Genomic DNA, 18,682 nt, shown 5'->3' with positions numbered 1-18,682 from the left:
TTAGATTTGTATTTCAAAAACATTATGATACTCGATTGTGACTTATGTTATGGAATTCATATTAACGTTACGATAGAGCTAACATCTTATGAATGAATTATTTTATTTCATATGAAGAGTGGATTTCTGCAAATTAATTGTGACCTCATCTTTTAGTTTTCATAATTTCCACCTTTTCTACTACTCAAAGTTTCTTATATAGAATTCACATAATATTAATAGAAAAGAGCCTAAAATATCCTTGAAGTATTGAAAATGGTATAAAATTATCTTCATCTCCAAAATACCTTTGTTATCGATCTTTAGATTCAAAATTGAATACTTCTTTAATTGTTTTAAAATTAAACTTTTTAAATATGTTTAAAAATACTTGACGTTCAACTATTGGTTATAATTTAATTTATTAATATAATTTATAAATCAACTTAGTACTCACTCATTACTAATTAAAAACTCCACCAAATTAATAAGTCAATTATAATATCAAAATTGTCATAAACATTACTAAAACACGATGAAATTATAGATTCCTGAAAATGACATCCAAAATTATTTGAGTTCGAATTGAAGCCACAATTAAATTTAAGTTTAGTCGCTTATTTAGGAGGACACTTTCAATAGGATTCTCTTTCAAGATTGAATTAGAAGTTTATGATTAAAGGTAAAGAAGTAATACATCCCGAATTAATTCATACACTTTTTTTGAATATAATTTTATAAATATTTATGATTTGTTTTAAAACCTTTATTATATTATTTTGGAAAAAGTTACATATGAAGTAACATCACATAATTGAGACGTAAGAATAATTAAGATAAACATAGTCAGACTTTTAAGTTTATCGGTAATTTTTATTTAGGCACTTGAATGTATGATAATTTACTTCTATAGATATTTTCGCCTCAAATTTTTTAAAAACACTCAATTGGAATTTTCTGTTGTTGCATTAATAATGTGACGGGTTTATTAATTTGGAGGGATTTAATTAGTAATGAGTGGGTAGAGTATTAATTTATAAATTATACTAATAAGTTAAATTATAATAAATAGTTGAGCGTCACGTATTTAATAAAATATTTAAATAGTTTAAATATAAAACCGTTAAATAAGTGGTCAATTTTAAACCAAAAGATGGATGACAAGGGTATTTTGGACCCAATAAGTGGGTGAAAAGGATATTTTGGAGCAAATAGTTAAATGGAAGATAATTTTATACCATTTTAAATAATTTGAGGATATTTTAAGCCCTTTTTGTAGTATTAATTTCATAATAAAGCTAATATTTTCTGGATGATTTTATTTCATATTCAAAGTTTCTTTTATAGAATTCGCATATTAACTTTATATAGAGCTAGTATTTTCTGAATGATTTTATTCCATAGAGAGAGTAGATTTGTGCAAATTAAATTGTAACCTTATTTAGTTAATGCTGACACTAGTATTTTTTTGTTCTTCTCCTAAGCTAAAACGGTCGGGGAACAACAAAGCTCACATTCTTCTATTTTTTCAACTTTTGTACTACTAGAAGTTTCTTTGATTAATTATTTCCTCCCGTCTAATTTGTTTGACTATTTAATTTTATAATCTTAAATTAAAAATACGTATATTGAGCTCAAGAGAAGATGAAGACTAAATCACGATCAACTTGTCAGTGCTTTGCCCTCTTAAGTCTAAACATAGTGGTCCTCTTCTAAGTTAACCATGAACACGCCTGATTTTCCAAATAGCTTTTATTGTGGTTATTGCCCTCTAATTATTTATAGGTAAGTTTAATTTTTAGACCTTAATTTAAAAGTTTCAATGAATCTGTGTGATACCTTCAGGACAAACTTTAGACCATATAGGCCAAGTGAGAAATTATACGGAATACCACCTACAATAATTTTGAAAAAAAAAAACTATGTCAGCGTTTGATCATAGATTTTCAAATATTTTTGCCAAATATTATTTGGGTGAAGATTTGGATGAAATTTCACCATGTGTTTGGTCATTGTATTCGGGAAATATATTTCACTTTTATAGAAAAATATGATTATACCCATAAGTTTTAAAAATATCAAAACTAACAATAAATTTGTATTATACAAGTCAATTGGATCTTTGTTACAACAATAACAAATAGTGTCCATGACACTAGAGCAATGTGGTAATTTGGAGTGAATGCAACAAACATCATTTCATACATGGTGAAGTAGACAAAACACATGATTTTGTTATCTTGAGCCGATTGTTCATCATTTTCATCAATAATCATATTATCATTTAACATTCACCGGATATTTCATCACTACTTTGGAATTAACGTAAAAAAATATGTAATACAATGTAAGCAACAACTATAGAGGTTGTTTTTATAAAAGATAAAAGTTTGGGATAAAATTTCAATTTTTAAAAAATCTCAAATAATGAGATTTGACTCAAATACTAGTTTGAAAAAACTAGTATTTAAAAATTTGAAATATTTGTCAAATAATAGCTAAGTGTATGGACATACACTATTTGCTAAGTTTTTTCCTCCAAATATTATTTGAATAATCTATAGCCAAACAAGCCTATATATTGTGCAATTTCTAATTCAAAACAAGTCAAACACATTGCATTGACCTAATTTTGTGAACCTCATTGTTAAGAAACAAACACTAATCATTTTACAATCGACAAAAACACTATGCTTAAGTTTGTTTTGGTATCTTAAAATGAAAAACGCCTTATTTAAAAGTATCATGGCGAAATTATTATGAATACAAGTTAGAAAAAGGAAAAAAGTTCATTGAAAAGATTTATACTGATATATATACATATAGTTAAACTGTGTTTTAATGCTAATGCATTTGAATCAGACTATCAAAAACAATCTTTTTGAAAACTGTTCTCAACCGTTTGTATAGCTATAATTTCAGTGTATTCATTGAGATGTGTTGGTTTTGTATTTCATTGTAAATGAAAGATCATATATGTAGATCCATTTGAGTCATGAAATTATATAAATATAATAAGAATGGAAACAATAAGCCTAGTCAACAGTATAACCAACAACTGAACGCTATTAGGGAAGGAGTAGCAGGACCAGAGTTCTATCTTGGATCTACAGAATGACCAACTCTACCTTGGTGATTAAATTCCGTTTTAGTTAGTGTGAAATGAACATGCTCTAAAACAACAAGTTTTGTTGTTATAAAACCTATCCTTCCGAGAGATTATCCATCCTATAGCCGATTATCTCGAATATTATTTGATCTACAATGCAACCAAAAGTTTCTAGATTTATAGAGATTCAAAACAACATAAAGTGTTTTCAAAATGTAGATATGTAGTATGCAAACATCCTATTCTTCTCAAGTTCACTTGTATGATTGTGTCGTTTATGTTATTAATGTTGTGTTTCTTGTAAAAAAAAAAAAGAAAGAACATTTTGATACATTCCACATATATAACTTACGACTATAAGATTCACAAGTTTTTACGCTTTTTAATATTATATATCAAGTCAAAATCAAATAAATAGATTGAAATGGAGTAAATACGTACAAGCGTGGACCAACAATATGTCAGAAAGTTCATCCTAACCCTCTTCGGTGAAAAAATTACTATTTATATATGGTTAAAATTATTTTATATTAATAATATATAATAGATATTAAACCCCATTCAATCAGTTCTAAATATTTACTTTCTCAAATTTTAAATCCTTATTACGACTTTTAGCTCCACCACTAAATATATATATATATAATTTTTTAAAAAAATTGAAACAAAGACATAAACGGTGACCTAGAAAAAGGGATATGTATTTAAATTTTGTAGCATGGAACATTCCACTAACTAAATCCATCTATTAAAAGTGCATCTAAACGGGTCCATTCGAAAAGTTGGACACACTCACCGGCCATTTGATTTAAATTACTTCTGACCACGATATTCGCACGTTCAATTATTCAAAATCCACCGTTGATCTTATACACGTATCACCACTCCAAACATGTACCAAAATTTGAATACAAGTCAAAGGCGGGTTCAGAATTAGTCAAAATTTAACCCATAATTAATTAAATGTAATCACATATATTAATAAACAATATTTGGCCAATGAATGCATAAAACGACGTAGCCCCACCATGTGAGCCTGTTTTCCTATCTTCAAATTCAAAAACTAGTGGGCCCCCACCAGAAACCCCTCACACGTGCCTAACCCTCCTTCACACGTGCTAAATTCAAAAATGGTATTTTGAACATTTCTAATTAATCGTGTCTGTTCTGGTTGGTTAAAAATAAATAAATATTTTTTCTGTATCTCATCCGCTCTTCGTCTTCGTCTCTCCTTTTATCGCACTGAAAAATACCTTCAGATTTACTTTTTACTGTTTGTGACGGTGAAATGAATCAGAACCGTTAACCTTTTTAGATGCTTTTGAAAGCCCACTGAGTCTTTCATTTCATCTTCATCTTCTATTTCTCTCTTTCTGATACCTTCTGGGCACTGTGAAACTAATCTGTTCATCGAATCGTTGATTTATAGAGACGGAGAGAGAGAGAGGTGTATCAGCTGATTGATTGTGCTTTGGAGGTGTGGAAATTTGTTGTTTGTGGAAGAAGAGGATATTGGATTTAATCGGAGATTGAAGTAGTGAAAAAACATGAATGCAGTTGGAAGGCAAAGATCTGGAACGTCAACGGCGCATCACCAGAGGCAATACTCTGATAACTTCCTGGAGACGTCATCTAATGGAAGATGGCTTCAATCAGCTGGTCTTCAACATCTTCAAACTTCAAATAATAATGTTCCTCAGGCTCCACAGGTTTTCGATTTTCTCTACCTTTTTTTTTTGTTTTTTCTGAGCTTATTTTTGCCCTAGCTCATAGATCTGATTATACAGTGGTTTCGTTCATTGTGTTTATTTGATTTTGATGTCGGTGAAGGGACAGGAATATGGATACTATGGTGGAGCTCAAGGGTCGAGAATGCTTAGAGGTGCACAGAGGACATATAGTGGAGGAAGCGATCTCTTTGCGGAGCCTTTGACGCCGCCGGGGAATTATCGACATTCAAGCCAGAGAAGGAATGGTGACGAAGAAGTATGTCCCAATGAGTTCAGTCCTGGACTCTTAGATCTACACTCATTGGATACTGAGCTTCTACCAGAGGTTTGGTTTCTCATCTAAACAATTTGTCGGGTCGTACTTTTATGGGGATTGGATAATCTAATTATTTGAGTCATGCATTCGACATCACCCTTGTTATGTCAGTGCAAGATGTGCAATTACTTCCTAAAGTTAGCTGCTTTAGTGAGTTTTTATTTGATATTCGTTGGATTATAGCTTCTTTTTTTACAGTGCCATGGAATTGTTGTCCACTTTTCATAAGTTTCACATGTTTAGAGCTTCTTACTTTTCCAATGCCACCAAAGCTCTTGCCATTTTGCCTGTTGATTTTTCTGTTACTATATATAGTGCAAACTCGCTTTGTGATTGAACCATTTGTTTATTTCTTTCTTTGCCTGCTGTGCCTACTCCTGCATTCTCTTTTTCTTCACTTAGATGATGGAGCAGTTAGATGTTAGGGTCTCCAGGTTGACACACTTCGGCTCTTTGAGCAACATTTTATCGTAGCATCATTTGGTCAAACACTTCAACACCATATATTTGGATATCAACAATTTGATATACCTCAATTTGGTCCTTGTATCTGCTATATAATTCATATAATATCATACTAGTTTGACTGAAATTTTATAGTTCTACATTTATAATTCCTATAGTTTAGTTTTTAAGTTCTCTTATGTGGAGTTTCTATATATAGATGCCTGTTGCTGGGTTGTATGATGCTCCTTCCATGCATCATTTTGCTCGAGCAAAAAGCTTTGATGACTCGGAGCAATTCCTTGCAAACAACAAGCAAACTGGTCGAGTTCGGGGCTTGCCAGAGAGTAACGTCTCTAAGAGTTTTGCTGTTGATAAAGACAAGGCCAGCAATGTCGCAAAGATCAAAGTGGTGGTATGTTTTACTCAACTTCATTGCTTCTAGTTCTGGAGTCTAAGTATTCTACTTCTCAGTTTGTATAGCGCAGAATCAGTTCTCATTTTCTTAACAATATCTAGCATGCAATCCCTGTAATGTGATTTCTTTATTTTTTAACTTGCACAAGAGTAGTCTACCTTCTTTCATGTGTATTTGCACGTGAAAGAGTTGTTAGTACTTGTTCAAGTTGTTACTAATTATTATCTACTTCCAGGTGCGTAAGCGACCACTAAACAAAAAGGAATTAACGAAGAATGAAGAAGACATCGTTGAAACACGTTTCAACTCTCTAGTAGTTCATGAAACTAAACTAAAGGTTTGTGGAAATGCAGTTATTTTTATCCTGTATTGGCAGTTGAATATGCATGTCACTCCCTTCAATTTCAGTCTCGTGACTAGAATGAATATTCTAGTAATTGAAAACCTGAAAATCACTGTTGTCAAACATTTACCCATTATTTGCCCAATGGAAATCATTTTGCTAACAAAGATATCTCTTCTTGGTTGCCAAGAACTTCTGCAAGAATACACGAATGTGGAAATATGATTATTTGACATGACCATTGATCTCTTTGTGTTTTGTAAATCTCCCTCCTATGTGTCGCTGCTTAGTTTTGCCCAAGTTTGCCCTAAAACCTTTTTCTTTGAGTTTGAAGTTTTTATATACGACTATAATACAGGTTGATCTGACTCAATATGTTGAGAAGCATGAGTTTGTCTTTGATGCTGTGCTAAATGAGGAGGTTTCGAATGATGAGGTGATTATAAAATACACGATTCTACATCAGACCCCAAAACTCCTAACTGCATTCAGATCATTGTTAACTTTGGTCCGTCACATGTCTCATTAGGTATACCATGAAACGGTGGAGCCCATTGTCCCAATAATTTTCCAACGCACAAAAGCTACTTGCTTTGCATATGGACAAACAGGTATGCTACCTAAGCTTAATCAGTATTTTTTTTTATCAATGTCACCATTATTTCTCAACAAGTTGTTTTGACTTCATCCACTTACTTGTCCTTTTGCTAGTTCGAACTGTGAAGAATAGTGGTCTGAATGCACTTACACATTGTTACTATTTGCTCGATTTATCAGTGTTCTCCAATATTTAGTAATGCACTTATCATGTGGGTTGAGTTTTTACAAAACACTTGTTAATATTGCTTTTAGACCCTCTGCTTATTGATGCTAAGGGATATATTCTACACCTGTAATCATTTGTGGTTTTTCTTTGTTATTGCAATGTTCAAACTCCTTTATCAACTGGTTTAAGATCAAGATTTAAACATCAAACACCATCTAGTGCTTCTAGCAGTTCAGGGAGTAGGGCGATTTGGTGTACTAAGAAGTATTTGTACTAAAATTCTCTTATTGCAACAATTCCTGAAGTTCCAGGTCTTTATAAATATAACACTATCAGAGGCTTTTAATCTCACAGCCCTGCAGAATGTGCAGACATTTTCTTAGAAATGAGAAAAGATCATTCTACATTCAATGGTAAATGCTCATTCTCCAGGGATCTAGGTCATGGCAAGTTCTAGTGTATTTCATTCATACAAATTCAACTATTTTAGGAACCATTACAAAGAATATTAATCAGCTGATGATGCAATTGCTGATAAAAATAGCCTCAAGTTTTCAAATTTTCTTCTTGCATTATCGTCAAAATTTGTCTTCCAGTCATTTCATATGCAGTAATTTCAGTCCACTATTTTAAATGCTAGACATATGAAATAACCAATGCCCAGTCAATTTATTCTGTCATATGCCAATTTTACAGCTTCCTTGAGAAGTCTTTGACTGTGCTTCCAAGTCTGTTTTCATAATCAATCTGGTGTCAACTATCTGTGATGATCGTGCAAAGAGGCTTGGTTTTCTTACTTTTCTATAACTTCCTGTAAAATTCTTTTCATCTTTGGCTTATTCAGGAAGTGGCAAAACGTATACTATGAAACCACTACCTCTGAGGGCATCTAGGGATCTTTTGAGGCTCATTCATCATACATACCGGAACCAGGGCTTTCAATTGTTTTTCAGTTTTTTTGAGATATATGGGGGAAAGCTCTATGACTTGCTTAATGAACGGAAGTAAGTGTTTCTGCATTTTGTTACATTGTCGTAATTTCTGAGGATAACTGAAACCAATTCTTTGCAGGAAACTTTGCATGAGAGAGGATGGTAAACAACAAGTATGTATAGTTGGATTGCAAGAATACAGGGTCTCTGATGTGGAGATGATTAAGGAGCTCATTGACAGAGGAAATGCAACTAGAAGTACTGGCACCACTGGTGCCAATGAGGAATCATCTAGGTCACATGCTATTCTACAGCTTTCTGTTAAGAGGTCAGCTGACGGTAGCGAATCTAAACCTCCCCGTGTTATTGGGAAGCTTTCCTTCATAGACCTTGCAGGAAGTGAACGTGGTGCAGACACAACTGATAATGATAAGCAAACCAGGTGTTTATCTACTAAATTACTGCTTTTCTTCGTCTTTTAACAATATTGTATCGCTAAATTCTGTTCTTACTACCATATTTACCTTGTCTTCTGTTATGCAGAATTGAAGGAGCAGAGATTAATAAAAGTTTGCTGGCACTAAAGGAATGCATTAGAGCCCTTGACAATGATCAAAACCATATTCCTTTTAGAGGCAGTAAATTAACTGAAGTGCTGAGGGACTCTTTTGTTGGAAATAGTCGTACTGTTATGATATCTTGCATTTCCCCAAATGCAGGATCTTGTGAGCATACCTTAAATACATTAAGATATGCTGACAGGTAATCATTTCTTGAATAAGATTTTGTTTCCACGGCTGCTATTTTCTGTGTTCATAGTCTTAGCTTTGCATTTTGCTGTAAATCTCAGGGTGAAGAGTCTTTCAAAAGGGAACAACTCAAAGAAGGATGTCTCATCCTCAACACTGAATCTTAAGGAGTCGACAACATTATCTTTTTCTGCAGTTGTACCTTCTACATCAACATTTGAAGATGATACCGGTGATTCATGGCCTGAACAAACTGACAAAGATGAATATGATGAAGATTTCTATGAACAAGAGAAGCCAATGTCGAAGAAGAATGAGAAGCTTGATGGTTACTCTATCTCCAATTCAGAAGATAAAATGAAGAGAGCAAATGCTCAGACAAAGTGGAAGGAGCCACCTAGAACAGAGGCAAAGTATTCAAACTCGGATGATGATCTGAATGCTCTCTTAAAGGTGAATCTATATTTTGGAAAATTGCGGAATTTCACTTAGCCTGAGTGTGCCTCTGAATGCTTTATATTTAATTTTTCAGGATGAGGAAGATCTTGTGAATGCGCATCGGAAACAAGTGGAGGAAACAATGGACATTGTTCGAGAGGTATGTAATGAACATGAATTTTGTGGGAACAATGCTTTACGCCTTCAGCATAGGGAGTTGGAGTAGATATATATTCTCAAAATTGGTGATGTTACTGATTATACCTGATGTTTGTAGTTTTTTCCATGGTTGCGTATTTGCTTGTCACTTTGTAGACACATTAATTTTGCTTGCTGTTTCACAATTTCAGGAGATGAATCTATTAGTTGAGGCAGATCAACCAGGGAACCAGCTGGACAATTATATTTCTCGATTAAATGCAATCCTTTCACAAAAAGCTGCTGGCATCCTAGAGTTGCAGAACCAGTTAGCTCATTTTCAAAGACGTCTAAAGGAGCACAATGTACTTGTATCTTCTGGCAACTGAAGCTCTAATTCAGTATGCATACAAATTTCAGATGTTGTGCACATTTGCTTTGGGGACGAGGTGTTGTTGTAGATCCACTAATGGACCCATAGGTGTTGGTGTAGAAAAAACACGTGGCTTGCAACATTCACATGCTGGTTTCTTCAGAAGAGTTTTTGAAGCCTTCTGTTAAGTTACACAAGAATCTTGTCATTGTTTATTCATTTTCTCATTTGAAAAGAAGAAAAATACGATAGATGCTTTGGCATGGCTTTAAGGCTTTGTGTTGCTAAGATTATTAAGTGTTGATTGATCTGCCGTGTGGAAGAGGCATTTGCTATGCTTTGAGGGCTCAAATTTGTTTAATCTGGTCATGCCTACAAAGTCTATCATAGATGACTGGTGGAGGCTCTGGCCAAGCCTGTTGTAATTGATTGTACAATTTGCTATATTTTCATTTTAGCTGTGTGCCATGAGCCACATGCATCAACATATCGCTACGAAATGAGCACTTGAATCTACTCAATTACTTGAGACAATCTGCTATTGTGACTTTTTCTATGTTGCTATTTTTTGTGGAGCTCCCAAACTTAAGCCCAACTGTCAAATTGTGCCTCTTTTCTTGATCCTCCTAATGTAACATATATTTTTTGTAGTCTTTCTCAAAATGCCTATGCATGTGTTTCATGGTATGGAATTTTTTGATATATTACCTACTTAAAAGTTACAATTTTGTTGCTAAAATATTTAAAAGTTGAAGTTTACTGGGCACCTTATATTATATTAATGACTGAAAGTAGTAACTACTCTTTTGGTTTTCTTCACCAGAGTAAGTCAATTTGACTAAATTTTCTCACTAAACTAAATTATGAGATCTTATAATTCTGGAATTCAAAATAAAGATGTACAGAGGAGCGCGAAGCAGTAGAAGATGGAAAAGGAAGCAATGACAGAAGTGAAAATCGAGGAAAGATAGAGGGTATTCTTGTAAAATAAGAGTTGGTTACGGTGCACAGCAAGCTAGCCAGCTTCACTGACAAGTAACGACCGTACACTTCCATAATCGATATCATTCCATTACCGCCTTCTTCCTCTCAAAAGTTTCTCTCCAGATTCCCATGGATTTTACACGGAAATTGAGCTTTCTAGTGTTTCTGTTATGCATTCTCATCTCCTTGCAGAACCAAGACGTTGATGATATCAATGTGAAGTTGGAATTCTCTTCACGCACTGACAAATATTGCTCTCGTGATTCTCAGTACTCAATCTTCGATGATCACTCGTTTCCGCCACTTCCAATGTTCGCTACCACTTCTGTAGAGGGGAGGAAGCTACAACAACAAACTGCATCTGTTGGTTTTCTCATATACGATTACTACCAACAAACTTGCCCTCAAGCTGAGGGAATAATCCGATCAACTGTTCGGAGTCTTTTCAGAAAACAACCACAGATTGCTCCTGCATTGTTGAGGCTTGCTTTCCACGACTGCTTTGTTGAGGTCATTTTCTTAAACACTTAATTGTATCTGCTCTGCTCGTGTTCTGATACATCTGAGCATTTTTTCGTTTTTGTTTATATATACATGAAGTTTAGGATTATCAATGACGAAGCCTGAGTTTCAAAATATATTGATCAGTCTTCGTTATATTGTCTGATTGTTATCGAGGAAGTTTATTAAATTGAACTTTGGAAGTTCTCTCTAGTCGTTGATAAAACAGAGGTCCGATGAGTCCGCTTGATATAACCTGGTGTTTCTACTTTCTGTTTTGAGATGTAACTCAATTTTTTGGTTTTTGGTTTACGTGATTACCAATTCTGGTTAGCTAGAAGTTCTCAGCGTGAGCTTTCTTTTCATTACCGATTGTGCTCATATATGATCTCTGTATCGTGAGAAATCAATTTGTTTCTCTTCTTCCAACTCAAATTGTCTAGTGAATGGCTCAAGGGAAAAAACATGAATTTTTAAAGTGTGTTGTCTTGTGAAGTTCTCGTTAATGAATACTAGTTGATGACTCGTTGTTTTTGAATGGATCAATGCTAAATAACAGGGGTGTGATGCCTCAGTTTTACTGGACTCTGTTGAAGGAATGCATAGTGAGAAAGAATCTCCTCCCAACGAATCATTGAAGGGCTTCGACGTAATAGATATCATTAAATTAGAGCTCGAAGAAGCTTGTCCTGGAGTTGTTTCCTGTGCTGATGCTGTTGTTTTGGCTGCTAGAGAAAGCATTGTTTTGGTAACCTCCCTTCCTTCCCTCTCTCTCAGACACTCTCATACAAACAGATTACCCATAACTGAAAGAATCTTCCATTAATTTCAGTCTGGTGGCCCTTTCTACCCACTGAAAACGGGAAGGAGAGACAGTCTGTCTTCTTTCGCAGAAGATGCAACTTTTGAGCTTCCTAGTCCTCAGGATGATCTTTCCAAGATCATTGTGTCATTCTCATCTAAAGGTTTCGATGAAAGGGAGACTGTAAGCCTCTTAGGTATTGTTTTTACCATAGGTTTCTTTGTTTCGATTGCTTTCACACAAATGAAATCTAGTTTGTTTTGATGTGAATTGCTTCCAACAGGGGCTCACAGCACTGGGGTGATCCATTGCAAATTCTTCATCAACAGGCTCTTCAACTTCAGCGGGACTAACAGCTCCGACCCTACCATGGACTCAGAATTTTTGAGTTTCTTGAGGTCAAAATGCAACACCAATCAGGCCACTTTGATGTCACCAATATCAAAATCACTATCCCCTTCCCAACTAATTTCAACATCACTTTCACCATCATCTATTATCCATAAATTGTCATCTTCCGTGATGGAGGAGCCAGCAATACCAATGGACTTTGAGGGACCAGGAGAAAGTTTTGGTACACTGTATTACCGCAGTCTTCTACAGGGCAGGGGAATACTGTACGTTGATCAGCAACTGACGGCAGGGGAAGAAACTAAAACCTGGGTCCAAGCTTATGCTTCAGATGTGTCATTGTTTCACAAGGATTTTGGTACGACAATGATGAAGCTTTCCAACTTGGGAGTCCTGACTGCACCAATGGGACAGATCCGCAAAGATTGCCGGAAAGTTTCCTGATAAAAGCTCAATGGTTTGGTCACTTGCTTAGCCTATTGCTATTTTGGTTCCTTAGCTCCACTTTCTCATTTCTTGAAATTTTGTGATATCATTATGCTTGGTAGTACAAGTGTTCTGGTTTTGTTTGTAAGAAAAACGCTAAAAGACATAAATCTAGTAGAATTATTTCTCTTATGATACACTCGTAAACAGTTGGTCAGGTTGACTCTTAAAGTAATCACAATCCAGCCAAAATATATATCTACCGAGTAGATTATACTCTGAATCTCAGTATTACAAAACCAAAATAGTAAACAAATACACACAATCCTTGATCTTTTTAATTGATATTAACTGAAAAACAATGAGCAAACAGGAACAGAAGAAAAAGAGAGGGGAATTGCATCACTACTCACAATCTTAGAGCTACACACAAACCATACTTGTTTGCTTCTAGAGCTTGAGAGGACCAAGTCTTCGCATTGAACTGTTGACACTACCTGATGGTTTTCGAATCGAGAACTCAGTGTACATGTCCATGAAGAATCTGTCAACAATGTCAACATAAACTGGGCTGTTTAGAAGAGTGTAGCATTGAAGCACTTCTTCTATATCTAGCACATGATCCATATCTTCTCCTTCCACCATTTCCAATTCCTCCATCTTCTTCAGTAAAGTGAGACTCCCTTTACTTGTGCTTCGTGTTAAGACTTCTCGACCTTTTTTCTCATCTTCCTTTCTCCTTTCACTTTCTATGTCTTCCATACCAAACCGCACTGCAAGTTCCCTTTGGCTTTCGCTGTAATCTCCTTCAGCCATACCTTGAAATTTCCTAGCATTTTTTGAAGTCATCTTTCTCTCCTGAATCTCATTGTGATCAGGTTGATTCCATTGTTGATAGTAGTCCCTGTACAAGTCATCCAACTCCTTAACATTAGTCTTTGGGATTCTTTTGCTGCTTGAGAATCGTTTGCTCACTGACAAAAAGGGATTGAAGTGACAAGCAGTTTTAGGTAGCTTGTGGTGACCTCCAAATAGAAATGACTTGAGATTATGAGGAGTCCTGTAGAGGAAATTCTTAGTCTTTTGGATAGTTTTCTTGAGCAGCATTTGTGGCTCTATCTTCTTGTACGACTCCTCCATCTGATTTTTCTATCTGTGCAGCAAAAGATACTGCTATTAGCTTGGCTCCTTTGAAGTTATAATTTCAAGAAGTTTAATATAGGGACAGACAGGGCTGATTTGCTCCTTTTTGGTTGAAGACAAACAGCAAAAAGTGAATGAAATACAAGGGACACTTCTTTGTATTAGTTATTCCTCCAGATATATTTTTCCCTTCCCATTATATTCATTATTCTGACCCTACCCTCTGTGCACAAAATTTGCAAGTAAGGAGGGGTATAAACAATAGAAAAGTAAAAAGCTAACTGTAGTTTCAAAAGGTTCTGAGGGCTCAGAATTGATAGTTCTATATACCACCTAGCAGAAGGAGGATATTTAAAGCTTAGGCTGAAGTTGAGTACTCGCTACTTTTCGTATTACTTTGTCCTGGATGACTTGACACACCTCGAATAAACTTTAACTAGAGACGTATTTTCCTAAACCAACTTTATTAATGATGTTTTGAAATTCTAAATTTTGTTACCACTACTTTATATAGTTAGTATGTAATGAAGCCAAGTAAACTAAAACAGAGGGACTAACGTTCTTATGAATAATTACGCAACGTAATTAGGGAATGGAATTTCAACAATGATCACAGTTAAGAGAATGTTGAAGAGTGAGTTGGGCTGATATTTGATGTGATTAGTACATATGGCTAAAAAATACCTAATTTTATGTTAATGGGACCTCAAGTAATAATGAGAAAAGCTTTAATTAGCCACTAATCTAAGAGCTGGTTTTGGTCCCCAAATCATTAAAGATTGGTACATTGTTGGTTGAAGAGGATAAGGGGCATAAACAGAAGAGATTATTGAAATGGGTGAGGAGATGAGGGCTCATTACATCAGTCACTTTCCTACGGTTTTAACACTTGAATTCTTCAACATGCTACTATAGGCAGTGTCCACCTCAACAATAAATTCTTATAATCTGCTCGCTCTTGTACATTTTCCCTCAATGTTCTTATAGTTTACAGGCTTTGAGGTAGAGGTAAGGTTTATGTACACTTTATACTCTTCAAACCTCGGTATGTTGTTGTCGCTGCTGCTCTTAATACTGTATATTTATATATATACACTACTGAAGAGTAAGCTCTCAATATGCAGTATTAGATCAGAATGGGTAACCAAAAGCCTAGCTAATGCAAACTCGAAGAAATGATGAAATAGATTTGCTTAATCACATTTTTCTCTATACTACACCTAACAAGTTGAATTGCAGTGTTGATAGCGTTTACTTTAGCTATATCCTGGTTGGAATTAATATTTATATATGTTTTTAAAAAATAATAGTAATAAAGAATAAATACGGAACCACATCAATTAATCATCTTTCTCCTTTTCCAGTTCCATGTTTTGAGTTGGTACTTTGTAGTGGTCCTACTATCTCTTTTTGAAGCGTCATTATATAATATTTTGCGTTCACATGGTATGGAAGTTATTTTTTAACATTCAATTGCACGTCAATATCAAAATATATTTTTTTCTTTCTTTTTTCCGTGTCTAAAAATTACAAAGTAGAAATCGAATTGGTTGAGATACTAAGATATTAAGAATGTCCAAATTAGTGCAATTTTTAATTCACAATTTTTTTTGGGGAAATTGTATATATAATAGCAAACTAATAACTTAAATTAAATGGAATAGCTAGGGTTTGATTTAATTGTGCTTCATAGTAAACATTAGCTAAAATTTGCCAGCGTCTCTCTCCCAAAAATCTTGCTCGCCTCTCTCGCTTTATACACAAAAGTGTATAATTCTGTTTCTGTTTTATATAAAGCGAGAGAAAATTGTATATACACATGCAAAAATGTATATCTTCGTGTTATACACTTAATTATACAATATACAAACATTTTACTTCAAATATTGCAGAGAAAAAGGCCAACGAATTATACAATTGCAGTGAAATACAATTTCTCTAGCTTTATACAACAAAAGTGTATATATTGTGTTTCTGTTTTTGTATAAAGCGAGAAAAACATATATCTTCTTCCTATACACTAATAATTATGCAATATACATACATCTTAATTCGATTCAACTGTATGCAAAACAAATTATACAATTGCAGCGAAATAGGCCAGCGAATTATACAATTTAGGCCAACGAATTATACAATTTAGGCCAGCGAATTATACAATTGTATATGTATAGCAAATTATACAGTTTTATGTTTGCTATGGAGCGCAATTTTGCAAAGTTTGCTATAGCATATAAATATGAATTTTTTGTTTGCTATATGTGAAAGTTGCCCATTTTTTTTTACTTATTCGTTAGACGTATTTGTCAATATCCATTACTTACTATACGTTTCCCGGGTCAACTAATATAATAAATGGGCTCGGTAAGATATTAGGCCCAAAACATAATTGGCCCATTTTAAGAACCCTAAAGCCCTTTTCAACCACGACGTATAAACTCTCTTATTAACGCCGAATCTCATCTATCTGAGGTAGACGCTAGGGTTTCTGCAACTGCACAGCCATGGTAAGTGTAACTCCATTACTCTATCTTCCCCCACCTTTTATGCCCGTAAGAGGTGTTGATGTGCTAACCAATGTGGATTTTGTATTGTTAATTATTGTAGGGCAAGGGAACAGGAAGCTTTGGTAAGAGGAGGAACAAGACCCACACACTGTGTGTGAGGTGCGGTCGCCGCAGTTTCCATCTCCAGAAGAGTCGATGTTCTGCTTGTGCTTATCCTGCTGCTAGGAAAAGATCATGTAAATTGCTTTCTCTTACTGTATAATTTGTATTGTATTTGACGCCATGAAAGCCTTCTACTCAGTCCAGATATATAATATACTGTTATGGTGAATGAAATTTTTTCCAGACAACTGGAGTGTGAAGGCTATCCGCAGAAAGACAACTGGTACCGGCCGCATGAGGTACCTCCGCAACGTTCCTCGCAGATTCAAGACCAATTTCAGAGAAGGTACACGTCGTATTTATGATCTTTAGAGTTTCTGATTAAACAGTGATCCACATTGTCAAATCCACTACGCTAGTTGAGTTATGTTTGTAATTGAAGTAGAAAAAGTTTGTGTAGTATTTGCTAATTGAGCAAGAAGTATGTTCCCTGCGTCTATTTTTGTAATTGAGTTTTAGAATTAAGTTTGTGTAGTCTTTGCTAATTGAGCTATGGAAAATCTGTTCTCCAAATGTTTCGTGTATCGGATTTGTTGATTTTCCATGTCAGTGTCTTAATAGTTTGATAATTGTCTATGTTAATGAACTTCAAATTGCAAAATATATGTTCAGGGACTGAAGCAGCTCCAAGGAAGAAGGGAACAGCAGCTTCTGCTTGAAGAGAGAGCAATTGAGGAGGGTACTTTTATAATGGTAGCTTCATTTTGGAAGTATTTTCAAGTATTAGAGAGCAAGGAAATTTGGGAAAGCTTATTTTTGTTGTTGATGTCCAGTCTAAATTAGAAGTACTTGAATTTTTGAAATGTGTTGTTGAAATTGACATTCTGATACAGAATTTTGGTTTTATTTATAGGCTGCTTTCTATTTTTTGTTGCTGAATCTTGAGTTTTTGCGCTCGTATATGCTTTTTATTGCTCGTTGCTTTGATGTTTTTGTCCGTGCATCTATTCCAGCCTTTATCCTTAGAAAAGCTTGTTATGATGGAAACCATTCATCCCTATTGTTTGAGGATTTCATTGGAGATGTTATGTTTCACTCAGCGAGTCAATACCCTTTTGTTCACGAGTGCTCGTGAAGCCATGTATCTTAATGTTTACTAGGGAAATGCATGTGTGGAGATGATATCCCTGCTGATTTCTTCCATCTGCCTATGTTTTGGAAAGCTGAGTTAGTACAAGCCCTGCTGGGCAGAATTTGTGCATCTCCCCTTTCAGTCTCATTCTCACCTATGTAGCTAAGTGCACTTTTAGCATGATCCCCCATTGGGTTTTGTATCCAATTTTAGCATTTGTCAAGTTAATTAGTACATCACTCTTGTATCTATTGTTGTTTGGTTGTTACATATTCATATTGTAGTTAGAATTTTTTTTATGGACCTAATAAGTTGAAAAGTACCCATGAATAGTACAAAATTTCATGTCTTGTTTGATTGCTATAACTTATCCTATTGTTCAGATAAGTTATTTCATATACGTGATGGGATGGCTAATCTATTACTCTGTCCATTTTATATTAATTGAATTTTTGATTGAATTTTTGATTGAATTCATATCCCTTTATAGAAAAGGAAATTAAGACAAATTGTATATAGTTTTTCATTTATACTCTTATTAATTATTGTCAAATTTGTTGAAGTCATTATATTGAAAATCCAAATGAAAGGTTAAATTGAAAGAACACTCTAAAAGTAATTTTCTAAAAGTAATTTTGAAAAATGGAAAATACATCAAAAATTTAATCAATATGAAATGGAGTACTATTTGCCTTGGTATAACGTGATTCCAACGAAAAACTCAACATAGCTGACCGTTACCATGCCTCAGATGACTTGCTATCTGAGGTAGTCTAAGGTGAGATGGGTTTTCCACTTGGTTAACTGAAATCTTGTTTGTTATTAAATAATTTAGGTTTTCAATAGCTGATTTAAGTATTTCAAATGAAATAGTAGTGGTTTCCGCACTAATTTTCCATCATGAAATGAACTTCATGCAAAAATACAACGGACTTCCAAATACTCTTTTCAAACTTTAATTTTTGTTTTACAATTGAAATCCAAATGTAGCCCAAACGC

The 18,682-nt window shown here is 34.4% G+C and overlaps 4 protein-coding genes across 5 annotated transcripts; 3 read left to right on the top strand and 1 right to left on the bottom strand.

Annotated features, from left to right (window-relative positions):
* Positions 1-4,217: 4,217 nt before the first annotated feature.
* LOC101260217 (kinesin-like protein KIN-13B) lies at positions 4,218-10,269 on the top strand. Of its 2 annotated transcripts, none has more exons than XM_010320234.3 (12): positions 4,218-4,797; positions 4,919-5,143; positions 5,799-5,993; positions 6,232-6,333; positions 6,698-6,775; positions 6,869-6,950; positions 7,950-8,109; positions 8,177-8,479; positions 8,581-8,799; positions 8,888-9,239; positions 9,319-9,384; positions 9,575-10,269. In XM_010320234.3, the coding sequence occupies exons 1-12, from the start codon at positions 4,636-4,638 to the stop codon at positions 9,749-9,751; spliced, it is 2,121 nt and encodes a 706-aa protein (XP_010318536.1). In that variant the 5' UTR covers positions 4,218-4,635; the 3' UTR covers positions 9,752-10,269. The 2 variants fall into 2 exon arrangements, with proteins under 2 accessions (XP_010318536.1, XP_025885997.1); XM_026030212.2 differs by having other exon boundaries at positions 4,253-4,797; positions 4,925-5,143.
* Positions 10,270-10,535: 266 nt separating this feature from the next.
* On the top strand, positions 10,536-12,991 carry LOC101260035 (putative Peroxidase 48). The gene is made up of 4 exons (XM_010320236.3): positions 10,536-11,229; positions 11,780-11,968; positions 12,053-12,218; positions 12,306-12,991. Exons 1-4 carry the CDS (start codon positions 10,849-10,851, stop codon positions 12,815-12,817), a joined length of 1,248 nt encoding a protein of 415 aa, XP_010318538.1. The 5' UTR covers positions 10,536-10,848; the 3' UTR covers positions 12,818-12,991.
* A 40-nt stretch (positions 12,992-13,031) lies between these two features.
* Positions 13,032-15,642, bottom strand: OFP8 (OVATE family protein OFP8). The gene has a single exon (XM_010320235.4). The coding sequence runs from the start codon at positions 13,937-13,939 to the stop codon at positions 13,250-13,252; it is 690 nt and encodes a 229-aa protein (XP_010318537.1). The 5' UTR covers positions 13,940-15,642; the 3' UTR covers positions 13,032-13,249.
* A 676-nt stretch (positions 15,643-16,318) lies between these two features.
* Positions 16,319-17,490, top strand: LOC101260522 (large ribosomal subunit protein eL37x). The gene is made up of 4 exons (XM_004235612.4): positions 16,319-16,449; positions 16,550-16,685; positions 16,796-16,897; positions 17,224-17,490. The coding sequence occupies exons 1-4, from the start codon at positions 16,447-16,449 to the stop codon at positions 17,268-17,270; spliced, it is 288 nt and encodes a 95-aa protein (XP_004235660.1). The 5' UTR covers positions 16,319-16,446; the 3' UTR covers positions 17,271-17,490.
* The last annotated feature ends 1,192 nt before the right edge of the window (positions 17,491-18,682 follow it).

Source organism: Solanum lycopersicum, chromosome 3, assembly GCF_036512215.1.
Source record: "Solanum lycopersicum chromosome 3, SLM_r2.1".
Lineage (NCBI taxonomy): Eukaryota > Viridiplantae > Streptophyta > Magnoliopsida > Solanales > Solanaceae > Solanum > Solanum lycopersicum.
This window is presented reverse-complemented; position numbering and strand designations above follow the sequence as displayed.

Excerpts from the sequence above, each read along its gene's own strand:
- OFP8 (XM_010320235.4), bottom strand. The coding sequence starts at position 13,939 with ATGGAGGAGTCGTACAAGAAGATAGAGCCACAAATGCTGCTCAAGAAA.
- LOC101260522 (XM_004235612.4), top strand. Across the intron at positions 16,686-16,795 it reads TGCTGCTAGGAAAAGATCAT|ACAACTGGAGTGTGAAGGCT; the intron begins GTAAATTGCTTT and ends AATTTTTTCCAG. Across the intron at positions 16,898-17,223 it reads CAAGACCAATTTCAGAGAAG|GGACTGAAGCAGCTCCAAGG; the intron begins GTACACGTCGTA and ends ATATATGTTCAG.
- LOC101260217 (XM_010320234.3), top strand. The coding sequence starts at position 4,636 with ATGAATGCAGTTGGAAGGCAAAGATCTGGAACGTCAACGGCGCATCAC. Across the intron at positions 5,144-5,798 it reads ATACTGAGCTTCTACCAGAG|ATGCCTGTTGCTGGGTTGTA; the intron begins GTTTGGTTTCTC and ends TTCTATATATAG. Across the intron at positions 6,334-6,697 it reads TTCATGAAACTAAACTAAAG|GTTGATCTGACTCAATATGT; the intron begins GTTTGTGGAAAT and ends ACTATAATACAG.
- LOC101260035 (XM_010320236.3), top strand. The coding sequence starts at position 10,849 with ATGGATTTTACACGGAAATTGAGCTTTCTAGTGTTTCTGTTATGCATT. Across the intron at positions 11,230-11,779 it reads TCCACGACTGCTTTGTTGAG|GGGTGTGATGCCTCAGTTTT; the intron begins GTCATTTTCTTA and ends GCTAAATAACAG. Across the intron at positions 12,219-12,305 it reads GGAGACTGTAAGCCTCTTAG|GGGCTCACAGCACTGGGGTG; the intron begins GTATTGTTTTTA and ends TGCTTCCAACAG.